Below are 18,787 nucleotides of genomic sequence, written 5' to 3'. Positions count from 1 at the left end.
TAAACAACACAATGGATAAATTCTACATTATTTAACATGAGATGGTCTCGTGCACCCGTTTACATAACGGCCGTTGCCATGGTCGTTTCCATGGCCGTTTCCATGGCAAACGTCATCAGCACTCGACCAAATACAGCTGAGGCGCGAGTCTGAGGAAGTATTCAAAAGCTTTTTCAAAAATTCTTTTTAATGGACCGTTGAGGACAAATGTTAACCTTAAGTATGACTTAGGTCGGTGCGACGAAAGTGTCTGTGTGTCGCTGCCGCCATGACACAGTCAGTTGTTGTCCAGGGTGAGTAACACTCGAGAGCAGGACGTAAAACTGAACGTTAGCTTAGCTAACAGTCAGTGTGCTGTGTTGTGGTGGAAACTTGGGCTACATAGTGAACTGTGGTAACATTTGTTTGTTGAGTTGGTTTACGACTGATTTAAGTAAACGTTAGCTTAACTCGTGGAACATTTTCCTTACAAATGGTTACTAAACTTAACACTCGTGTTCTTCAGTCGGACAGTGTGGTAACCAGGTCGGCTGCAGGTTTTGGGATCTTGCTTTGCGAGAACATGCCCATGTCAATAAAGTAAGTCCAAATCCACACACCTTACAGCGACAGCACTCTTGCTAATAAGACGCACAGTGCACTTTCATCTTACTTTACATCCACGTTGTATTTGATAAGACGTATTTGACATCGTAGCAGGAAAACAAAGTGTTATTGATCACAGCAATGATGGATACAAACATTCATTAATATTATTACTTACCCCTATGCTTTTCTGGCTATTTCAGGTTGAAATGGATAAATGAGAGACATATCATAGGGTTATTGCCCACCAGCACACAGCAGCCCCAACTTTCAGCTGTCCTCACTCATATTCACTCCCACACATACCTCCACTGCCCGGGGTGAAAAGGTCAAATTGTAACTGTCACTATTACATACTTTATTTTCTGTGTTTGTTAGAATATAAGAGAAAGTACAAAAACTATGAAAAATGATTATAGTTTGACAGAAAATGAAAGAGCCTTGAACATAGCTCTGATCTCAACACAATAGGTGTAGGATTATATAAAGAGACAGATGAAACTGAGACGAAATCCACAGAAGAACTGCGGCAAGTTCTTAGACACCTTAATGATAAATTTGTACTTGATAAGAACTACAAACTCAACCACAATGCTAGAACATAGTATGATGGATAGGAATGAAGGCCACAACTACATAAATAAAACCCATGTTGTAACAAATCTGTCTTATCCTTTAAGGGAAGCTCATTCTTGTTTTGTCCCATCTCATCCTATAAAGACAGACGTGCAGTCACCCACCACAATGTCTAAGGGCTTTTCTAATATCCTGTTTTTCTTCTATTCAGAAAGGATTGTATGATGAGGCTCTCAGTAGCTTTTTCCGGAATGTGGACTCAAGGTAATCACAGCTGTTTTTAATCCAGTAACTGCTGCATGGGTGTCTCTAAATGGAGATTTTTTTATATTTGGTGTGCTTTTCCAGGAAAGGTGATGAGACAGCCTGTGGTGTCGGAGGGAGAATCCTACATCTGAAGGCCAGAGTAAGTTCTGCTGATTACCGATTAAAAAAAAAAAAAATCTTATGGTCTTCACATGGTTACCAGCTTATTTTAGAGTTGAGGTCAAGGTGAGGATTTGGGTTTGTGCAATGAATGCTCTGGCATCCATTGGTTAAGGTTACAAAGTGGAGTTATGGAATGATTGCGGGGGGTCAAAGGCATGTGCTGAGCATCTAGTGATGAAATACATGTGTTGGCCTTCAACTCACATTTGAATCCACAGGCGGTACTGGTGGATATGGAGGAGGGCGTGGTCAATGAGATCCTGCAGGGCCCGTTGCGTGAAGTGTTTGACAGCACTCAGCTCCTCACGGACGTGTCAGGTTCAGGCAACAACTGGTGAGAGACAGACTAGCCACGGGATGCCGTCTCACGAGCTCACGTGGCCCAGAGCAACTGCTCCAAACCATAATTTTTAACATATGTGTTTTACAATCATTTACACGTGCAGTTGCATCATACTTGTTTTTGGTGTTGTGGTCAGGGATTAAAATTATTTTGCTAAAATAACTCATAAATAATGTTTTTCCTTAGCTGGAAGGATCAGAATTTGTTTTCCTATACAGCCACCACATATCAAATTCCCAAGAATATAACACACGAAGGAGCAAAGGAACAATGGCGGCTTAGAAGCCTCAGCAACTGGGTGTTTTTGCCTTTTCTGAAGCCCACATAGTATAATCTGGGTGAAAGGTCAGTGTTTTTTGACAGTGCTGGTGTGGATATTCCCTCTATAGGTTTTTCATTCCTAGCCTGACAGCTATTGTAAAAAGAAACACACACAGACAGAAAGGCATAAGATGAAAACAATACCAGTCCCATTGTCATGGCTAGCGACAATTCTTCTTTGCAATGTCTGTCAAGCAGATTTGTTGGTGAGACAGTGGGGGTGGAATTTTCAGCATATTAAAGGGAACTTCACAGAAGACAGAGACATGTGATGTGGCTGATTTATGTTAGCGCTGTGCTCATAGCATATAGATGTCCCCTGGAACACTGCAGCCATTTATTCTGAGGTTTGTAAAATGTGTCGGGAAAATATCCAGGAAACTTTTTTTTTTTTTAATTCTCACAATTATCTTGTCACATAACATGCTAACACATTTACTCTATCTGGGCTGCCACTAGCTTTGTTTGCAAGTGCAAGCCCTAGCAAACTAATATTACATTGCATTGTTTTTTATCTATGTTTCTTACAACCAGACTATTTGTATAGCACTCATACAATGTAACACAAAGTGCTTTACAGGATAAAAGCAACACACATAGACACTCCCATTTACACACAGAGCAATAAATGACTAAGTTATAAATAAGAAAACAATAAAGATAAGACAATAATAAGAGGAACTGAGGAAACGCTATCATGAATCCATATCGAGGAAAGACCAAAGACTGGAAAGCAAAGCTCAAGATAAAAGAGTGATAAAGATAAAATAGTAAAATACTAAAACAGAAGAAATGTACTGAAGTTAGTAGAACCAGAAATATAATTATAAAATATATTATTATATAAAATATAAAAATATAAAATAAAAATGAAGATAAAATAGTAAACATAAAATAACTAAATGCTAAAAGAGGAAGTGAGTAAAACCAGAAATAAAAGCAGAAATAAAATAAATAATCAGAAATAAAAGTAGGGGATTAAAGGGAACACAATCCAGAAAGTAAATATATAATAAAAGGACATATCAGTAAACATAGAAATAAACAGACACCTAAATAAATACAATACATACAGTGAAGCACAATGAAAAATCTTTCAAATATCTTTTGGATCATTGGGCAAGACAGTGACAAAGGCTTCACTTTGTCTTTCTCTGTCAGATAAACTCTTCACAACAACTTTTAAGTTTGACCCTCTTGTTTAGTGTGGTAATGTTTTTATCAGGACTTTCTACATTCAGAATGCACTTTATCCACCCATAAATCAATCACTCAATTCATATGTAATACTTTTCATATGAACAGTAACTTACCTATGACACAGAAAACCATGTTATTACCACCATTACGTTAGCAGTGCAGCAACCTGCTGTGATGCTCTGCTTCCTCGTCCAGGGCGGTGGGACACATGATGTACGGCTCAGCCTACAGGGAGCAGATAGTGGAGAAACTGCGGAGGGCAGCAGAACACTGTGACTGCCTGCAGTGCTTTTTTCTCATTCACTCTATGGGAGGAGGTAAGGCACCAAACTGTTTACATGGTCCTTCACTTAATTAAACATTACTCAATAAATTCATTTAACACTAATGAGAGTTCAGATGCTTCTGTGGAATTTATACACTGAATCCCAAATCTAGTCTTAATATATTGTACGTAAGAGTGTTAGTGATGCCAGACACTGCTTCTTACAATTTATTCAATGAGCTGCAGAAACCAATATGGTCACATTCATTGTGGCCAATTAGTTTCTGTTTAAGTCACATTTAAAATGAAAGTATCTTTATAACATCACTGCTTTTGCTAAAGTTTCCTACCATCCCACAGCACACACAAATGCATTTCCAGGGTTCCCATGCATCTGTATAAACGTGGAAAACAGTTGACCAGTTTTCCAGTCAGGGAAAACACATAGAAAATGAGAGAACAATTAAATACCCTGGAGAATATTGTGCTGTCCTGGAAAATTATTTCAACACTCTCTTATTTTCAGGCAACAATATGTTCAGGATCATGTTGACGTTCAAATGGTTGGCTGGTTTATGAACAACAGATAGACAGCTATCGGTTTTCTTTGGCAATGCACATTACATGCTGCAGGTTTTATTTAAAACGTAGGTGGCCCAAACTCTGAAGAATGTAAGTTACATCATTCTTTAAATGTCCATAAGTCACTGCTGGCTGCTGACTGTGGTCATTTTTATTAGGTTTATAGATTAACTTGTTTTAAAATGTTGAATAATGGGTTAGCAGGTTTGGGTCAGTTGCTGAAGCTGACAGACTTGCTAGCTTGTTTTGCCTGTAGCTAAAGGTTTAATGTTTGGGATTCAGCAAAGGTTTCAAGTGTGTTTTTTCATTGCTGAAAGTTGGATGATATTAAATGTGAAGCCGGGGTCAACATAATGAATAAGAGGCCAACTGTAAGCTATTCAAACAATGGCTAAATACTCACTAACAGCACTTTGCTAGCATCTTTGTTAGCGTCGCTTCAAACCCAGTGCTGCGTTGTTCAGGTAGAGCAGACCATAATAAGACATGAAATGTTTAACTAGCAGTGGGTCACAGTGGGTGTGGTTAACCTTGTTAAAGGCTTCACTGCCTGTTACTAGTAAAGAGGCTAAAGTGTATAAACTGATAAGAACCAGCAGCAGTAAATAATTTGAGTTAATTCAACTTTGAATCGCGCATTTATTTTGCTGTTAAGTTCAGTGTAGATTTGACAGTAGGAAAAATTGTAGGTTGCTATGTATGTTGTTAGTGTTCAGGCAGCAATGGTTGATATAATTCACATGAATAAGTGAGTCAGGTTGTAAATTAATAATGATGATAATAATGATATATTTTATTTACATTGCACTTAAAATAGTACTTGCCAAGCAAGTGCTATGTTACAAAGTTATTGTGATCAGTTTGTCATAATTTCATAATTCATTAAGCATGTAAAAGATATTTCATAGATAAGTGTAGCCAAGTATAGACTGCACTTATTTTGAATCAGATTGCCACAGATAGGAACATATTGCTGTATGGTGTGATTCTTGTCTGTCATATGAGCTAGATCATCACTGACAAAGTCCTGGAAAAGTCCTGGAAAATGATCTCTAGAAAAGTGTGGGAACCCTGATTTCCCCATCTGAAATCTTTGTCATGCACATGCTCACCTATAAAAAGCTATCAGGTTACCTGTATACACAGCCAGGGAATCAGGTTTCTCTAATCCCTCACCCTGATTATGGAAACAGGTTTCATGATCTTAAATAAATCCGGTTTCTGTAAAGATCCTTTTACTTTAGTTGTAAATGCTCTGACTGAATTTGAGGTACTGGTTCCGGCTTGGGGACCAGAGTGCTAAGCCTTCTGGAGGAGGAGTTCCCTGAGGTGTGTCGAATTGTCACCTCGATCTATCCGTCTGTGGAGGATGATGTCATCACCTCTCCTTACAACAGCGTCCTAGCCATGAGAGAGCTCACGGAGCATGCTGACTGCGTCTTGCCTGTGGAAAACCAGGTCTGTGTATTTGTGAAGGTTTCCTTTTTCCCCCTTTCTGCAGTATGAACACATCTAAACCATCAGCAATTAACAATCTTCTGTGCTCCCTCATGTCTCCTCCTCTAGTCATTGGTCGACATTGTGAGCAAGATTCAACATATGTCTCATGGGGGAAAGCCAGGGCAGACAATCAAGAGAGACAGCAGCATCATCTCTGGACAGGGCGGCCTCAGTGGGGCAGAGAAGCCCTTTGATGCTATGAATAACATTGTGGCTAACCTGTTGCTCAATATTACCAGGTATAGTATCATTGTGTTTGTGTTCATATGGGGTCATAATGTTTACTTTACTACTTGACATGCTGCTAAAATATCACTTCTATAAAACTTTAATACTTCTAATGCTCTGGGGCTGGTTGCACAAAACACCTTAAGTTAAGCTTTTCTTTAAAGTCTAAAAAACAAACTCTATCTTAATTGCAACATGGCTGAGGTCATGGTGACAAATAAAGAAAATGAACACATCCTAAGAAGAGTGTTCTGCGACCAGGAGACACCCTTAACGATGACGAGTTGATTTTCCATCAGATGCAGTCAGGTTATGATTTGTCCAACCCTCTAGAGTTGGATCCCTCTACTTTCTGCAGCTTAATAATTGATCTACGGAGTAAGATCTTCTGTGCACATAAAAGTTGCTCAGGTGTCAACTATAGTATCCTGTGTTATTTCTCTTCTGTTTCAGCTCAGCACGTTTTGAGGGTTCTCTCAACATGGATCTCAACGAGATTGCCATGAACCTGGTGCCATTTCCTCGTTTACACTACCTGGTGCCCAGCCTCACCCCTCTCTACACACTGGCAGACGTCAGCGTCCCCACCAGAAGGTCTGCTGCATAGCTACAGCTATTTTTAACTCACAGTTGTTTTGACCCCCACAGAGCTCTGGGTATTTAGCTCACATGACCTCCATCATCCGTTCACATGGGCCTCATGTTGACTGTAGTGATAAGGGAAGCCCCTGCAGTGATCACCTCACTCATTAGAAGTGTGTAGAATTTGTTTACACTGTCATTTGAACTGTCATTTGGAATGTGATGAAACAGCACTGCTCACTTGGAACAAAGACTAAATGTAATATAGATGGGGCTGGGCAATATGGTTAGCAACATAGTATAATAAGAATATTTATCTGATATTGTTGGTGCCAGACAGGCTGGTCTGAGTATTTCAGAAACTGCTGATCTACCTACCAACTATCTCTAGGGTTTACAGAGAATGGTCAGAGAAAGAGAAAATACCCAGTGAGCAGCAGTTCTCTGGGAGAAAATGCCTTGTTGATGTCAGAGGTCAGAGGAGAATGGTCAGACTGCTTCGAGCTGATAGGAAGGCAACAGTAACTCAAATAACCACTTGTTACAACCAAGGTCTGCAGAAGAGCATCTCTGAACGTCCAACACGTTGAATCTTGAAGCAGATGGGCTACAGCAGGAGACCACACCAGGAGCCACTGTCAGCTAAGAACAGGAAACTGAGGCTACAGTTCACACTGGCTCAACAAAATAGAAGACTGGAAAAATGTTGCCTGGTCTGATGAGTCTCGATTTCTGCTGCGATATTCGGATGGTAGGGTCAGAATTTGGTGTCAACAACATGAAAGCATGGATCCATCCTGCCTTGTATCAACGGTTCAGGCTGGTGGTGTTGGTGTAATGGTGTGTGGGGGATATTTTCTTGGCACACTTTGGGCCCCTTAGTACCAACTGTGCATTGTTTAAACACCACTGCCTATCTGAGTATTGTTGCTGACCATGTCCATCCCTTAATGAACACAATGAACCATCTTCTGATGCTGCTTCCACCAGGATAACGCAAAGCTCACATCATCTCAAACTGGTTTCTTGAACATGACAATAAGTTCACTGAACTCAAATGGCTCCACAGTCACCAGATCTCAGTCCAACAAAGAACCTTTGGGATCTGGTGGAACAGGAGATTCACATCATGGATGTGCAGCCGACAAATCTGCAGCAACTGTGTGATGCTGTCATATTAAAATGGACCAAAATCTCTGAGGAATGTTTCCAGCACCTTGTTGAATCTGTGCCACAAATAATTAAGGCAGTTCTGAAGGCGAAAGGGGTCCAACCTGTTACTAACAAGGTGTACCTAATAAAGTGGCCAGTGAGTGTATCTGAAATCCTGTCAGTGTAATAGTGATCTATCTCTATGTTACAACAAAAATATGATATTAAAAAAAAAAGGGTAAGTAATAGTGTAAAATAATTTAATAATTTAGTGCCGTGATATCATGGCAATATAACATGTATTATTTATATTATATAGTAATATGATATATATTATTATTTTATATATCAATAGTTGTTATTATTATATAATCACATTGTGTTAAATACATTCCCTCACTGTTGCAAATTTCCCAACTGGGACTAATAAAGGCTCTTAACCTTAAATAGTGATGAAGTGAGGTCAGGTCAAGCCACACTTGGGGCGAGCTTTCCTAGAATCATATAGGAGAAGAATGATACCTAACATTTTTTTCAAAAACATATTTAAATATGGAAGCCAGATTTCACCCAAAGATTTAAAAATGATCCAAAACAGGAGCTTTTTTCAATTTTTCTTTTGTTAATTTAAAACATGGCTGTTAGTTTCTGTTCTGATGAGAACCATAATTTAAACAGGAGGCATAAGACACTCCAGACACCACAAAGCCCGGCTTTGACTTTATCAAGTGAGACAGTGGCAGCTTCAGGTTTAGTGCTGCAGGCTTGTGACAGGAAAAAACACCATTTGACCCACCACCCACCCACCAGCCCACCTCCTCCCCAACAACAACTGCCATGAAAGTAGCCTTGTGTGAGCCATGGAGACCAAATCTGCTTCAGCGAAGCAGTTCATTGGTCAAGAAGAGTGGTGGCTGCTGGGTAACTCCCAGAGCTGAATGTATGTGACTGTATGAATGCAGAGCAGGGTGTTGCTTAAAAATATCTTGCCTCCTCAGCAGAACTTCCCTGGATAAATAGAAGGTTAAAAAATAGTGCTTTCCCAAACATTGCTCCATTGGCCCCCAGTTTAACTCAGCTGTACCTGACATCTCAGGTCAGGTTACTGCAGTCAGTAAACCTCCTTATAAGCCGCAGGTGTCCACGTTGTAACATGAGATATTTACACAGAAAGATTTTTTTTATTTTTATTTTAATAAGTGCTTTTTTCCGAACAGTGCCTATAACACGGCAGTAACACGGCAGTAACAAGCAGTCACAGCAGTAACACGACTGGTTAAAAAAAAAATAACCAGCCTACCAGCCGTAGGCCGTTGGCCTACCAGAAAAGTCACTGATCCCTATCTTCATCTTCCTCCTGCGCACTAAAACCACTGAAGTCGTCGTCTTCAGTGTCGGAACTGAACAGCCTCAGAATGACTTCGTCACACACTTTCTCAGTCTCTCTTTCGTTGTCGCTCTCAATGTAACTTTCGCCCCCTGGAGGCTGTTAGCCCGTAAAAATCTATAGATTAGCCACATCGTTGTTTAAGCCGCAGGGTTCAAAGCGTGTGAAAAAAGTAGCGGCTTATAGTCCGGAAATTACGGTAAATCTAATGTCTTGATATTTCTTTAAGTCCTCCATCTCCTCTCACTGTGCCCTCTAGACTGGATCAGATGTTCAGTGACGCCTTCAGTAAAGACCACCAGCTGATCCGAGCCGACCCCAAGCACAGCCTCTACCTGGCCTGCGCCCTCATGGTCAGGGGCAACGTGCAGGTGTCGGACCTCCGCAGGAACATTGAGAGGTCAGAGCACCATCCTCCCACTCAGTCTCCATCTCCACTCAAACAGACAACAAACCAGTACACCAACTGTGATAGGCCCAAAGATGACCTTCGCTCTCAGACTCTCACATAGTGCCCCCATTCAGCCCTGACAGCAGTGATTCATGACTAGTCCATTCAGCACCCATCTCTCCTCTGCTCTCCCTGCAGACTTATTTTCCTGTGGCACGTTGTCCAGAGAAACTGAAACAGAAGCTGGTGTGAGAGCACATATTTATGCGTGACCATGGTGTAAAAGAGGAGGAGGGGGAGGGAGGGTCAGAGAGAACTTCATTGTGAAGAATCCTTGTGTTGTATATTTTTGTTGTTATTTGTGACAACAGTTCTGCTGACAGATGAATCCTTTGTTATTTAGTGGTTCAAGCTGCTCAAATTTGATTTGCGAGTTTTCTGTTTTTCCTCATTTCTCTGTCACATCATTGTGAACTTATTATCTTTTAGTCTCACCATGGAATCTGTGATTGACTTTTTTTTATTATTTTCATTTATATTCATTTGAATGGGAAAACAAGCCAAATATCATCTTGACACTGGCTGCTTCACTGTGTCACTATTTATACCAGCATTAACAAAGAAAACAATCCAATAACAGTGCTGTCAAGCTGATTTAAGTGAAACCAAGTCCACTGGTGAAATCTAAAATGTCTGAAGCCATGTAACCCTCTGAATTTGCTGCCAGACTTTCTTGTCATTTTGTCCCTGCTCCAGACTGAGGCTGTCGCTGCCCTTTGTCTCGTGGAACCAGGAGGGCTGGAAGACGGGCCTATGTTCAGTGCCTCCTGTGGGCCACTCACACTCCTTGTTGGCCCTGGCCAATAACACCTGTGTGAAGCCCACGTTCATGGAGCTGAGAGAGCGTTTCACCAAGCTCTACAGGAAGAAGGTGCATCTCAGGTCATTTCATGTTTTAGACCAACAAAAGGATTAAAAACCAACAAATCTTTTCTGGTTGTCAGATGTGATTATTTACTTGTTTTTCTTCACTGCTTCTCAGAGAAGATTGAACATCTGTTTGTCTTGACGTTTAATCAGACTGACGACAAATCTAAATTTCTGCTCTGGTTACTTGTGGTGGACATTTGTCATTTTGACTTCAGACTAAACTACATATTAATTGATGTAGTTATGTATCAGGGCTGCAACTAAGAATTATTTTCATCATCATTTAATTTGCTTTTACGTCAGAAAAGAGCAAAATAACAAAACAAAAAAACACCTGTCTGTTGAGATGTCCTTGTTCTGCCCAACGTTTGACTGGACATGTTGGAACCAGAAAATATTTGATTTCTTTTTTTTTAAACAGCTGAAGCTATTATTTTTATTATCAGGATATATGTTGATTAATTTCCTGTTGATCAACTGATCGTTTAGGCTTAATTGGTAAGGAAGTAATTCATGAATGTTGCTATTAGTTGCAGTGTGAGTGTGGTACTCATGATACTCAGTGTTTCTTCTGTCTTCCTGCTGTTTGTACTGTGTCATGTCCTCTTCAACACTTTAACTCATGTTTTTGTTTCTACATAAAATCTCCATCTTTCTTTAGAGAAGAGGACAAAGGAATCTACATCTAAATTTAAAATACGTTATAAAATATGTTGTATGCAGACTGAGTGACTTCTCTCTGCGTTGTCTTCTGAAGGCTCACCTACATCACTACCTTCATGTGGAGGGGATGGAGCAGAGCTGCTTCTCAGAGGCCATCACCTCTCTCAGCTCACTGATTGAAGAGTACCATCATCTTGATGCTTCCAAGGGAAGACTCATGCACGATGCACCCAGGCTCAGCATCTGCAGATGAAGGTTCACTCTGCTGTAAATCTGTTTGGTTTTTTTGTTTGTCTCCTCATTTTTCAAAAACAACTTCACACAACAGATCTTTTGTAAATAGTTTTATGTCCTAAATCAACATTGTCTAATTTGTGACCTGATTAAAAAGTGTCCCTGTGTGAAAAAGTAAACAGCAACAACATGTAGAAAGAAAGAAATACTCAAACTCGATCTCTTTTGCCATTTTTGGCTCCCTGACCATAGTATTATGAGGTACTCTTAATGAGTCAAATCTGCTGTTACAGCTGCTGTACTGGCCACAGTCCATGTTGTTATTGCACATTCGTGTCCTGAAGACAGGCTTCATAAAAGGTTTTTTCAAAGCTAACAGTGTTTCTCTTCAGCAATGATCCCAGCCATTCTTCCTTATGAAATGAGGTTTTGTAGTTTCAGTTTACATTGTTGTCTTCAGGTTCCATGGGGCACGTCACCGCTGCTGAGGAGAACTTAATAACCAAAGTATGCATATTTTTCAGTCCTTGGTCAGCCACAGCAGGGCCCCCGCCCTATGTCTGTCTCTGGGCTTCTCAGACGCCTCCATTAAAGTAACCGCAGCTCAGAGAACATGTCCCCGGGATTGTTGCACTTCCTCTGGCACACGCAGGACGTTACCCACTGCATCTTCCACTGAGTGTTGGAGCCTTCTTTGCAAGTAAAGTTGACCTTGATCATGCGTGACTTGTTGGGGACACAGCAGCGCTTGTCTGTGCAGACACCACAGTATGTTGGCTTGAACTTCTTGGTACTGGTGCAGCCGGAGAGCGTCAGCTTCTCTGCTTTCTTTGCCTGGAATTTCGGCCGGCATGTCTTTCCCTTTGGCACCTAGAGGTGAAAGCAGTGACATTGTTGTTGGTTTAAAGTTTACATAAAACCATGTCAGTACTTGAATAGAATTAGATTTTAACTTGGCACCTTAATGCTCCTGAGCACACTCTTGTCACATGGTCGCAGCAGGCACAGGCGACGGTCCTTCCTCATCTCACATTTGCTGTTGTCGTTGTTGACGCGCACAGAGATTCCCAGGCCGCAGGTCTTGGAGCAGGGACTCCAGGGCGTGGTCTGGATCAGACAGTTCTTCTTCCAGGCTAAAGGAGGATCCCTGTAAGCTTTCATTATTACAGTTAAAGGGCATTGTGTCAACAACACCCTATACCAAGAACTAGCCTATCACAGCACAGATGAGAATCAACCTAACAGCACCAAACACTTGATCTGATCCACTTCCTGCTCCTGTTTACCTTGTGTTAATGTCAGTGCTTTACTGTACTACTCTTATCAATACTGCTTATTGATCAGGTACTCCTACAGTTCTCTCATTCAGTTCTTGGTTCTCATTTTGTAAGAAAAAAAACCAATGAAGAACAGAATTAACATTGTTTTGTTTTCTCATGTACTTCATTAACATTGTTGAGTAGCAAACTGTCACTGATCACTATTATAGTGATGGAAATGTAAAACAAATGTAATACACAATGATCTACTACAGGACTTTTTCTTTGACAGTGTTTATACTGTTCAGTAGGTAGTAAGTAAGTACTTAATGAGAAACAGAGCTGGAGAGATTAAATGTGTGAGAGAACTTTTATGTTTATAAGAAATAAAAAATCTATTTCCTTAATTTCTCCAGTACCAATAGCAGAACTGATAACATCGGCACTTATCGATACCATGGTCCTTAATTGAGCCCGGGGGCCAGTCTGGTACCCTTGCCCAACTGTGACACATTAAATTAGTGTTTCCCAACATCAGAGTTTCATGCCAAGCAAAACAAGCAAACAGCAAACCACACTGAGCATCACAGTGAAAGCTTTGGTGCTTTAAAAAAAAAAAAAAGTTGACTTGTCCTGTTTATAACAGCAACCATCAATCTCTCTGTATTTCTCTGTGAGGCCATCTAACCGCAGTCAGTCACACCTCACTACTCCCTCTGCTCACACTGCCAGAGGAATGAGATGCCCCCCCCCTTCCATCCAGCCTCCTCCACAGGTTTACTGTATTAACACTCACCTGACATGTAGGTAGTGTCCTGCTGGTGCTTCTTTGGACTCTGACCACTGCGCAGGCCCGCTGGCATGTTGCCCATCAGCGGGGCGGTGCCTAAGAGACCAGCAGGCTTCTGGATGAATGCAGGGGTACAGCCAATGGCTCCGGCAATACATGTGCACTTGTAGAGGGGGCTGGGCTGGAAAGCTTCTCCGTTCTCATAGTGGGCCCCATTCAGGTCACAGCCCACCGCCATCATGTCTGGAAGAAACAGCAGAACATCTCAGGGATGTTGTTCTCACTGCTGCGGCTCTCATGGTGATGTGACTGAATTTTAAGATGCATGAAAACAGTGGGGGCAGTATGCAGAAATAGATACCGTGTTCAAAGATGGTGCCCTGTTCACTCTGAGCTTCTACAGGCCTCCTCACATTTCTGACTTCTTCTTCAGCTGAGTCAATGAGCCAGCTGACTTCCTTTTGGCTCCATGAATGTGATTAAATTATTTAAACATGCTCTTCAGACTTTCCAAATGTTGTTGGACCAAACTTACCAAATTCAAATAACTGTTTCAGGGGGTTTGTGACACTCAGAAACATGTATTCACAGCTTTACAGCGGCTCCTTTTCCTGTGACAGTGTGTGAGAAAGATGCCTTTTGGGATCCAGTGTGTGTCATGTGATGATCCCACAAGTTGCATTACCCCATGTGGCCACATCTCAGCACCATTCCTGGAGGCTTGGTGTTTTATCACTACGGCTGCAACAGAAAGCAGCCTCCTCACTTGCTTCAGCGGCTCCATGTGGCAACACAGAGGATAACAGGAAATAAAAGCAGCATTGTCGGTAGAGTTGAACCTCACACACCCTCAGTAACACAGTTTGTATTTAAACTAGTAGTTTAACTACATTTTGCAGTAGCTTGCAGGTAGCTCAGCTATATTCATATGTGCATCGTGATTTGAGCGCCAAGGCTGATATTCCAGCACTTTTCCCGGAATAGTGGGGTATTTTAGTTTTTTGGTTTATGTTATGGCCTGTGATTAAGTAGCTACTTTTTCACAACAAACTGGCATGAGGCTTTTTTATTATGAGAGGTTATTTTGTTTTAATTTTGTATCACATGTACATTGTTAAGTTTTCACAAAGTAGTTTAAACAACGTTCTTTAGGTAGCTTTAGTTACCCAAACCAGATGTCTCCCTCAGGTAGCTTTGCTGTAGTTTGTAAAGTAAATGGCATATTCTGATGTTTGTGACTCAAACTCGACTCAGTTTTTTTTGTCATTGATGCAAAACACTCACAGCAACACAGCCCTGAACCCTTGCTAACAGCAGGCTGCAGTTTTTTGCAGTTTTAAAGCTCAGAGTGAGCTGCTCTGCCGTCGCTATCTTGGCAGTGCCTGACTCCGCCTGACTAATCCAAAAATGGGCAAGAGTTGGGGCGTGTGTGGAGCTGAGACGTCAGTGCATGCTGGTTTGTGGCAAACATACGTTCACCCACCTGTCACTCAAAGCAGCCTTGCCCTAATTTCTCCATAACTTTAGTCCTTAATAAAATGTAAACAGGTGAGTTCTATAAAATTCAGTCCGTACAGTTGTCATGAAGGAGGAAATTAGCTCTAGAGACCAGAACAGTTTTTGTACCAGGCTGTAAACATGTTTCTTTCTGCTGTAAAGCTGGACATTTGAACATGGGAGTCTATGGGGACTGACTCACTGCTGGAGCCAGACTCTAGTGGTCATTAGAGGAACTGCAGGTTTTAGTGCTTCAAAGTTGGCTTAATTTCTCAGCCCCAGAGGTTGCTGCTCGTTCCCCCTGCATTTACATCAAGATAAAAGGCATACAGCCAGAAAGTAATCAGGTTCAGTTGTTCACATGGTACAATTTTCTTTGATTGGTTTATCAAAAGATTGAACTACACCTCTGTTTCTCAGTGTAAAACGTGCTTACTGACCCAGGGAGTAAGTGATTTTAATTGAAACAGAAAATATGTAGCATCTTTGTTACCTTGACGTCCCCACTCATGACTGATTAAAGAGAAGATGGGAGTCACTCACATGCACACACTCCAACCTCATATCTCGGCTGGTCTGCTGAGAAGTCACAGTACATGCCCTTGTGCGGGTCACAAACATCCCTCTCGTTGCACGGTTGTCCGATCTGCCTGGCACAGCTCTTGCAGCAGCCGCAGCCGTCCAGGACAGCACTCACCCCCGGGGCACAGTGAGGTCTCTCCCGACACTTGCAGGGCCAGTGGCAGAACTGGCGTCTCTCAGCTGCAGACTGTGCACCACGAGGAGCCAGCTGCTGCCCATTGTTCTGAGCCCTGCTGAAGCACTGGGTGAGGAGAAGGACAAACAGTCTGATTGGTGCAAATTGCACCTTTGCAATTAATTTTTGCTTGAAACAAGAGATCACATTTTCAGCATTTTGTAATGAAGAGTTGTTTTAAATGTTTGATAACTTTGGCAACGCTCAGAGCCTCCTTCTGAACTCCACACCACTTTCCATAGGCATTGGCTCAGTGCAGGATTTCAAGTGGTGTACAGGGTCACAACTGTGCTGACCTCTGAACGCTTCCCCAGACAACTTGTACAACTTGCTGTGAAAGAGTTTGTCAGCATCGCCCCCACACTCCCCCCATTCAGTGCCACCTTTTTAAATGTATGTTGACTTGCAGAGCTGGTGTTCAGTAACACGTTTGTCTATGTCTGTGATATATCTTCTTTGGCCATGACATTTGTGTGTCTGTCCAACACTTTGGTCCAGAAGAGGATATTCTGCTCACATGCAGCATAAAGCCTGTGCACATTGTCTCCAAACCATAGAATTATTGATTAAAGTGGACAATGTTTTTAACCCAGTCAGATCAAATGAAACAAATGTAAAAATGTATGGTTTGGATTATGGCATGGACAAAAAGATTCATGATAATGATAATGTCGCAATATCTATAGAACATATGAAAGAAATATAATAATAATAATAATCAGTCAAATTCATCTTTAATTTTGTTTATTGTGTGTTTTATCTCTTTTTATATAAGTGTAAGAGTTGGACAGAGAGTTTGTGACCATGACTGTACAAAACCAAATAAAAACAACAATTACACTTAATGGACAGCAAAAAGGCAACTAGATGAACTGATGAACAAAAGGTCCACAAGGTCTAATATGTTCCCTCACGATATCATCATATGTGTATCAACACAATATCAGTATTTCATTTTTAATATCATCACTTCAGACTGATCTGCAGACTCCTTTCAGAAATGTGGACAATGAGGATGATAACTAATGTTGTCAGAAACCCTGGTCAAGTCAGGTCAACATTTCAATGGACCATTACTTGGGTATAGGACAGGGATCTTCAAAAACCGCCCTCAGGCCAAAATGGCAGACATGCACACAAGCGATGGTGCTGTGGCGTCTTTCAGAGCCCTCAAGCACGGATCTCTGAAATTAGTTTTAAAACACACGATTCACATGCAGGCTTTGACCTATCTGCAGATGAGGCACGACAGATCAATGTTACTGTTGCACGGTGGCCTTTTTTTTTTACTGGATTTGCCTGCGTTTAAAGGTCCCATGTTGTATAAAGGTAGATGTCCATGTGTCTTTTGATTATAGAGCAGGTCTAGGTTCTATATTAATACTGTGAAAGTATCAAAGCCTCAGTCCACAGAGAAATGCACACAGCCTGTATTCAGAAACTGAGCCTTAAAACCAGCCGTCAGGACTTCTGGAACTTGACACTGGGAGACTGTGATGTCACAACAAAGCAGTCACTGCTCTCAGCCACACCCACCTGGACCCACCATCCAACTTTGGTTTCTCTGAGTGTTTATGTGAAATCTGCTATATTTTTATATGATCATTCAGAAAACAGTCAGAAGAGATGAGATGTAAAACTGTTTTACACGTAAGTGTAAAATGTGGGATCTTTAAAAAAAAAAAAACACACTAATTTTGGTGTAACATCACTTCCATGTGTGATGTATAAATCTCTGTGCGGACATTTATCACACATCTTTACTCTCTCATATTTGTCTCTGTTGTCAATGAAGAACCATTAAGGGAAAAAGAAAATGCCATTTCACAACTGTAAACAACAGCCTGAAAACACGTCAGCTTGAATCTGAACTTCATGTCACTACTACCACAGTTAATGTTTTGTCGTTGAGGCTGTGATCAAAGTATTTTATTATTCTTGTGAGACATCCATGTTCAAGTCAAATGGCTGAACCTTTCACTGCAGTACAGTTTGACTATTTAAAGTCTAGGTCTGTAAAGAACTGAGTGGTGACATCCCAACAGCTGATAGATATTCTAGTTTTCACTGCTGCACTATCTCTAATAGTTTTGGTTTGCTTTGGTTGGTGTTTTGCTGAGATCCACTTATGCTCCAGTTCTCCTGGCTGCTGAGTGCTTCCAAGGGTCACTGAGGGTTATGCCAAAAATCTGAAGCCTCTCTGCCAGGTTTACTGAATAAGCTCATTTGATGGTGTGAAAACGGGTCCACTGGAGCTTTAGATATAATGACCTCAGACTTCACTCCTCTTTGGCCAGCAGTAAAAATAAGAAAGCAGCACTAAAACCCACTCAGTGTACATTTAAGTACATTCCAGGAGTTTATCAATGGCAAATTCTTAAAATACACCGGTTCCTCCAAACCTACCCTTTCTTGACTGAAGTAAATTTATTTCTTTTACATTTGAAACATCTGCTGCTGAGAATATCCAAGCATCTTTCCTGTCAATCTTCCTGTTACACCACATAAGGCAGGTGTTGAGCACCACCAAGTGTTGTCCAATCAGAAAGCCCAGGCAGTCTGCAGTGTTAGAATAGAGAAAAATAACACACTCCTTACCTGTTGAGCGAGGATGAGCAGGAGGGAACGGTAGAGAAGCGATAGCATCTTTGAAGTGAGAAGGTCTGTGTGAGCTCCAGGAGAGTGCAGGGGAGCGAGGGAGCGGGAAGGTGGGATCGAGGGAAAGCAAGAGAGGAATGGAGCGGGGGGGGGGGGGGATTGGGAGAAGTGACCTGTCAGAGAAGGGGACAAAGCGCCCCTCTGTCTCCTCTCCAAACACACCTTTCCCCGCCTTACTGATCCAGAGGGGAAATATTTGTCTTCATAACTGCCGGGTCCCTCCAAGGCCTTCAAGTTCTGCCCACTTGTTTATTCTTAGTCTGCAGACTCTGCTCACATTTATCTGGGTGCAACTAACAGTTAGATCTGTACACCGCATGGGACAGGCTGCTGCAAACCACTCAGAAAGGAACACTGTACACTTCATTCGTTAATGGACAAAAACTGAAGAATTCAAGTCCGTAAATGTTGGTGTTGTTTGTTTCATGTGGAGTAGGAGCTGTACTTAATGTGGACTG

The 18,787-nt window shown here is 41.5% G+C and overlaps 2 protein-coding genes across 3 annotated transcripts; one reads left to right on the top strand and one right to left on the bottom strand.

Annotated features, from left to right (window-relative positions):
* Positions 1-128: 128 nt before the first annotated feature.
* Positions 129-11,574, top strand: tube1 (tubulin, epsilon 1). Of its 2 annotated transcripts, XM_071478450.1 has the most exons (12): positions 129-293; positions 506-579; positions 1,373-1,425; positions 1,510-1,567; positions 1,809-1,924; positions 3,650-3,771; positions 5,572-5,759; positions 5,868-6,040; positions 6,483-6,623; positions 9,410-9,550; positions 10,298-10,472; positions 11,229-11,574. In XM_071478450.1, the coding sequence occupies exons 1-12, from the start codon at positions 269-271 to the stop codon at positions 11,385-11,387; spliced, it is 1,425 nt and encodes a 474-aa protein (XP_071334551.1). In that variant the 5' UTR covers positions 129-268; the 3' UTR covers positions 11,388-11,574. The 2 variants fall into 2 exon arrangements, with proteins under 2 accessions (XP_071334551.1, XP_071334552.1); XM_071478451.1 differs by lacking the exon at positions 1,373-1,425 and having other exon boundaries at positions 151-293; positions 11,229-11,521.
* ccn6 (cellular communication network factor 6) lies at positions 11,464-18,403 on the bottom strand. The gene is made up of 5 exons (XM_071478452.1): positions 18,270-18,403; positions 15,458-15,737; positions 13,424-13,660; positions 12,329-12,522; positions 11,464-12,238 (listed from the first exon to the last, which is right to left on the bottom strand). The coding sequence occupies exons 1-5, from the start codon at positions 18,315-18,317 to the stop codon at positions 11,957-11,959; spliced, it is 1,041 nt and encodes a 346-aa protein (XP_071334553.1). The 5' UTR covers positions 18,318-18,403; the 3' UTR covers positions 11,464-11,956.
* Positions 18,404-18,787: the final 384 nt, after the last annotated feature.

Source organism: Trachinotus anak, unplaced genomic scaffold, assembly GCF_046630095.1.
Source record: "Trachinotus anak isolate AG129_WGS33_773 ecotype Australia unplaced genomic scaffold, CSIRO_AGI_Tana_v1 ptg000005l, whole genome shotgun sequence".
NCBI lineage: Eukaryota > Metazoa > Chordata > Actinopteri > Carangiformes > Carangidae > Trachinotus > Trachinotus anak.
The sequence above is the reverse complement of the archived record's forward strand: the minus strand, read 5'-3'. Positions and strand labels throughout refer to the sequence as shown.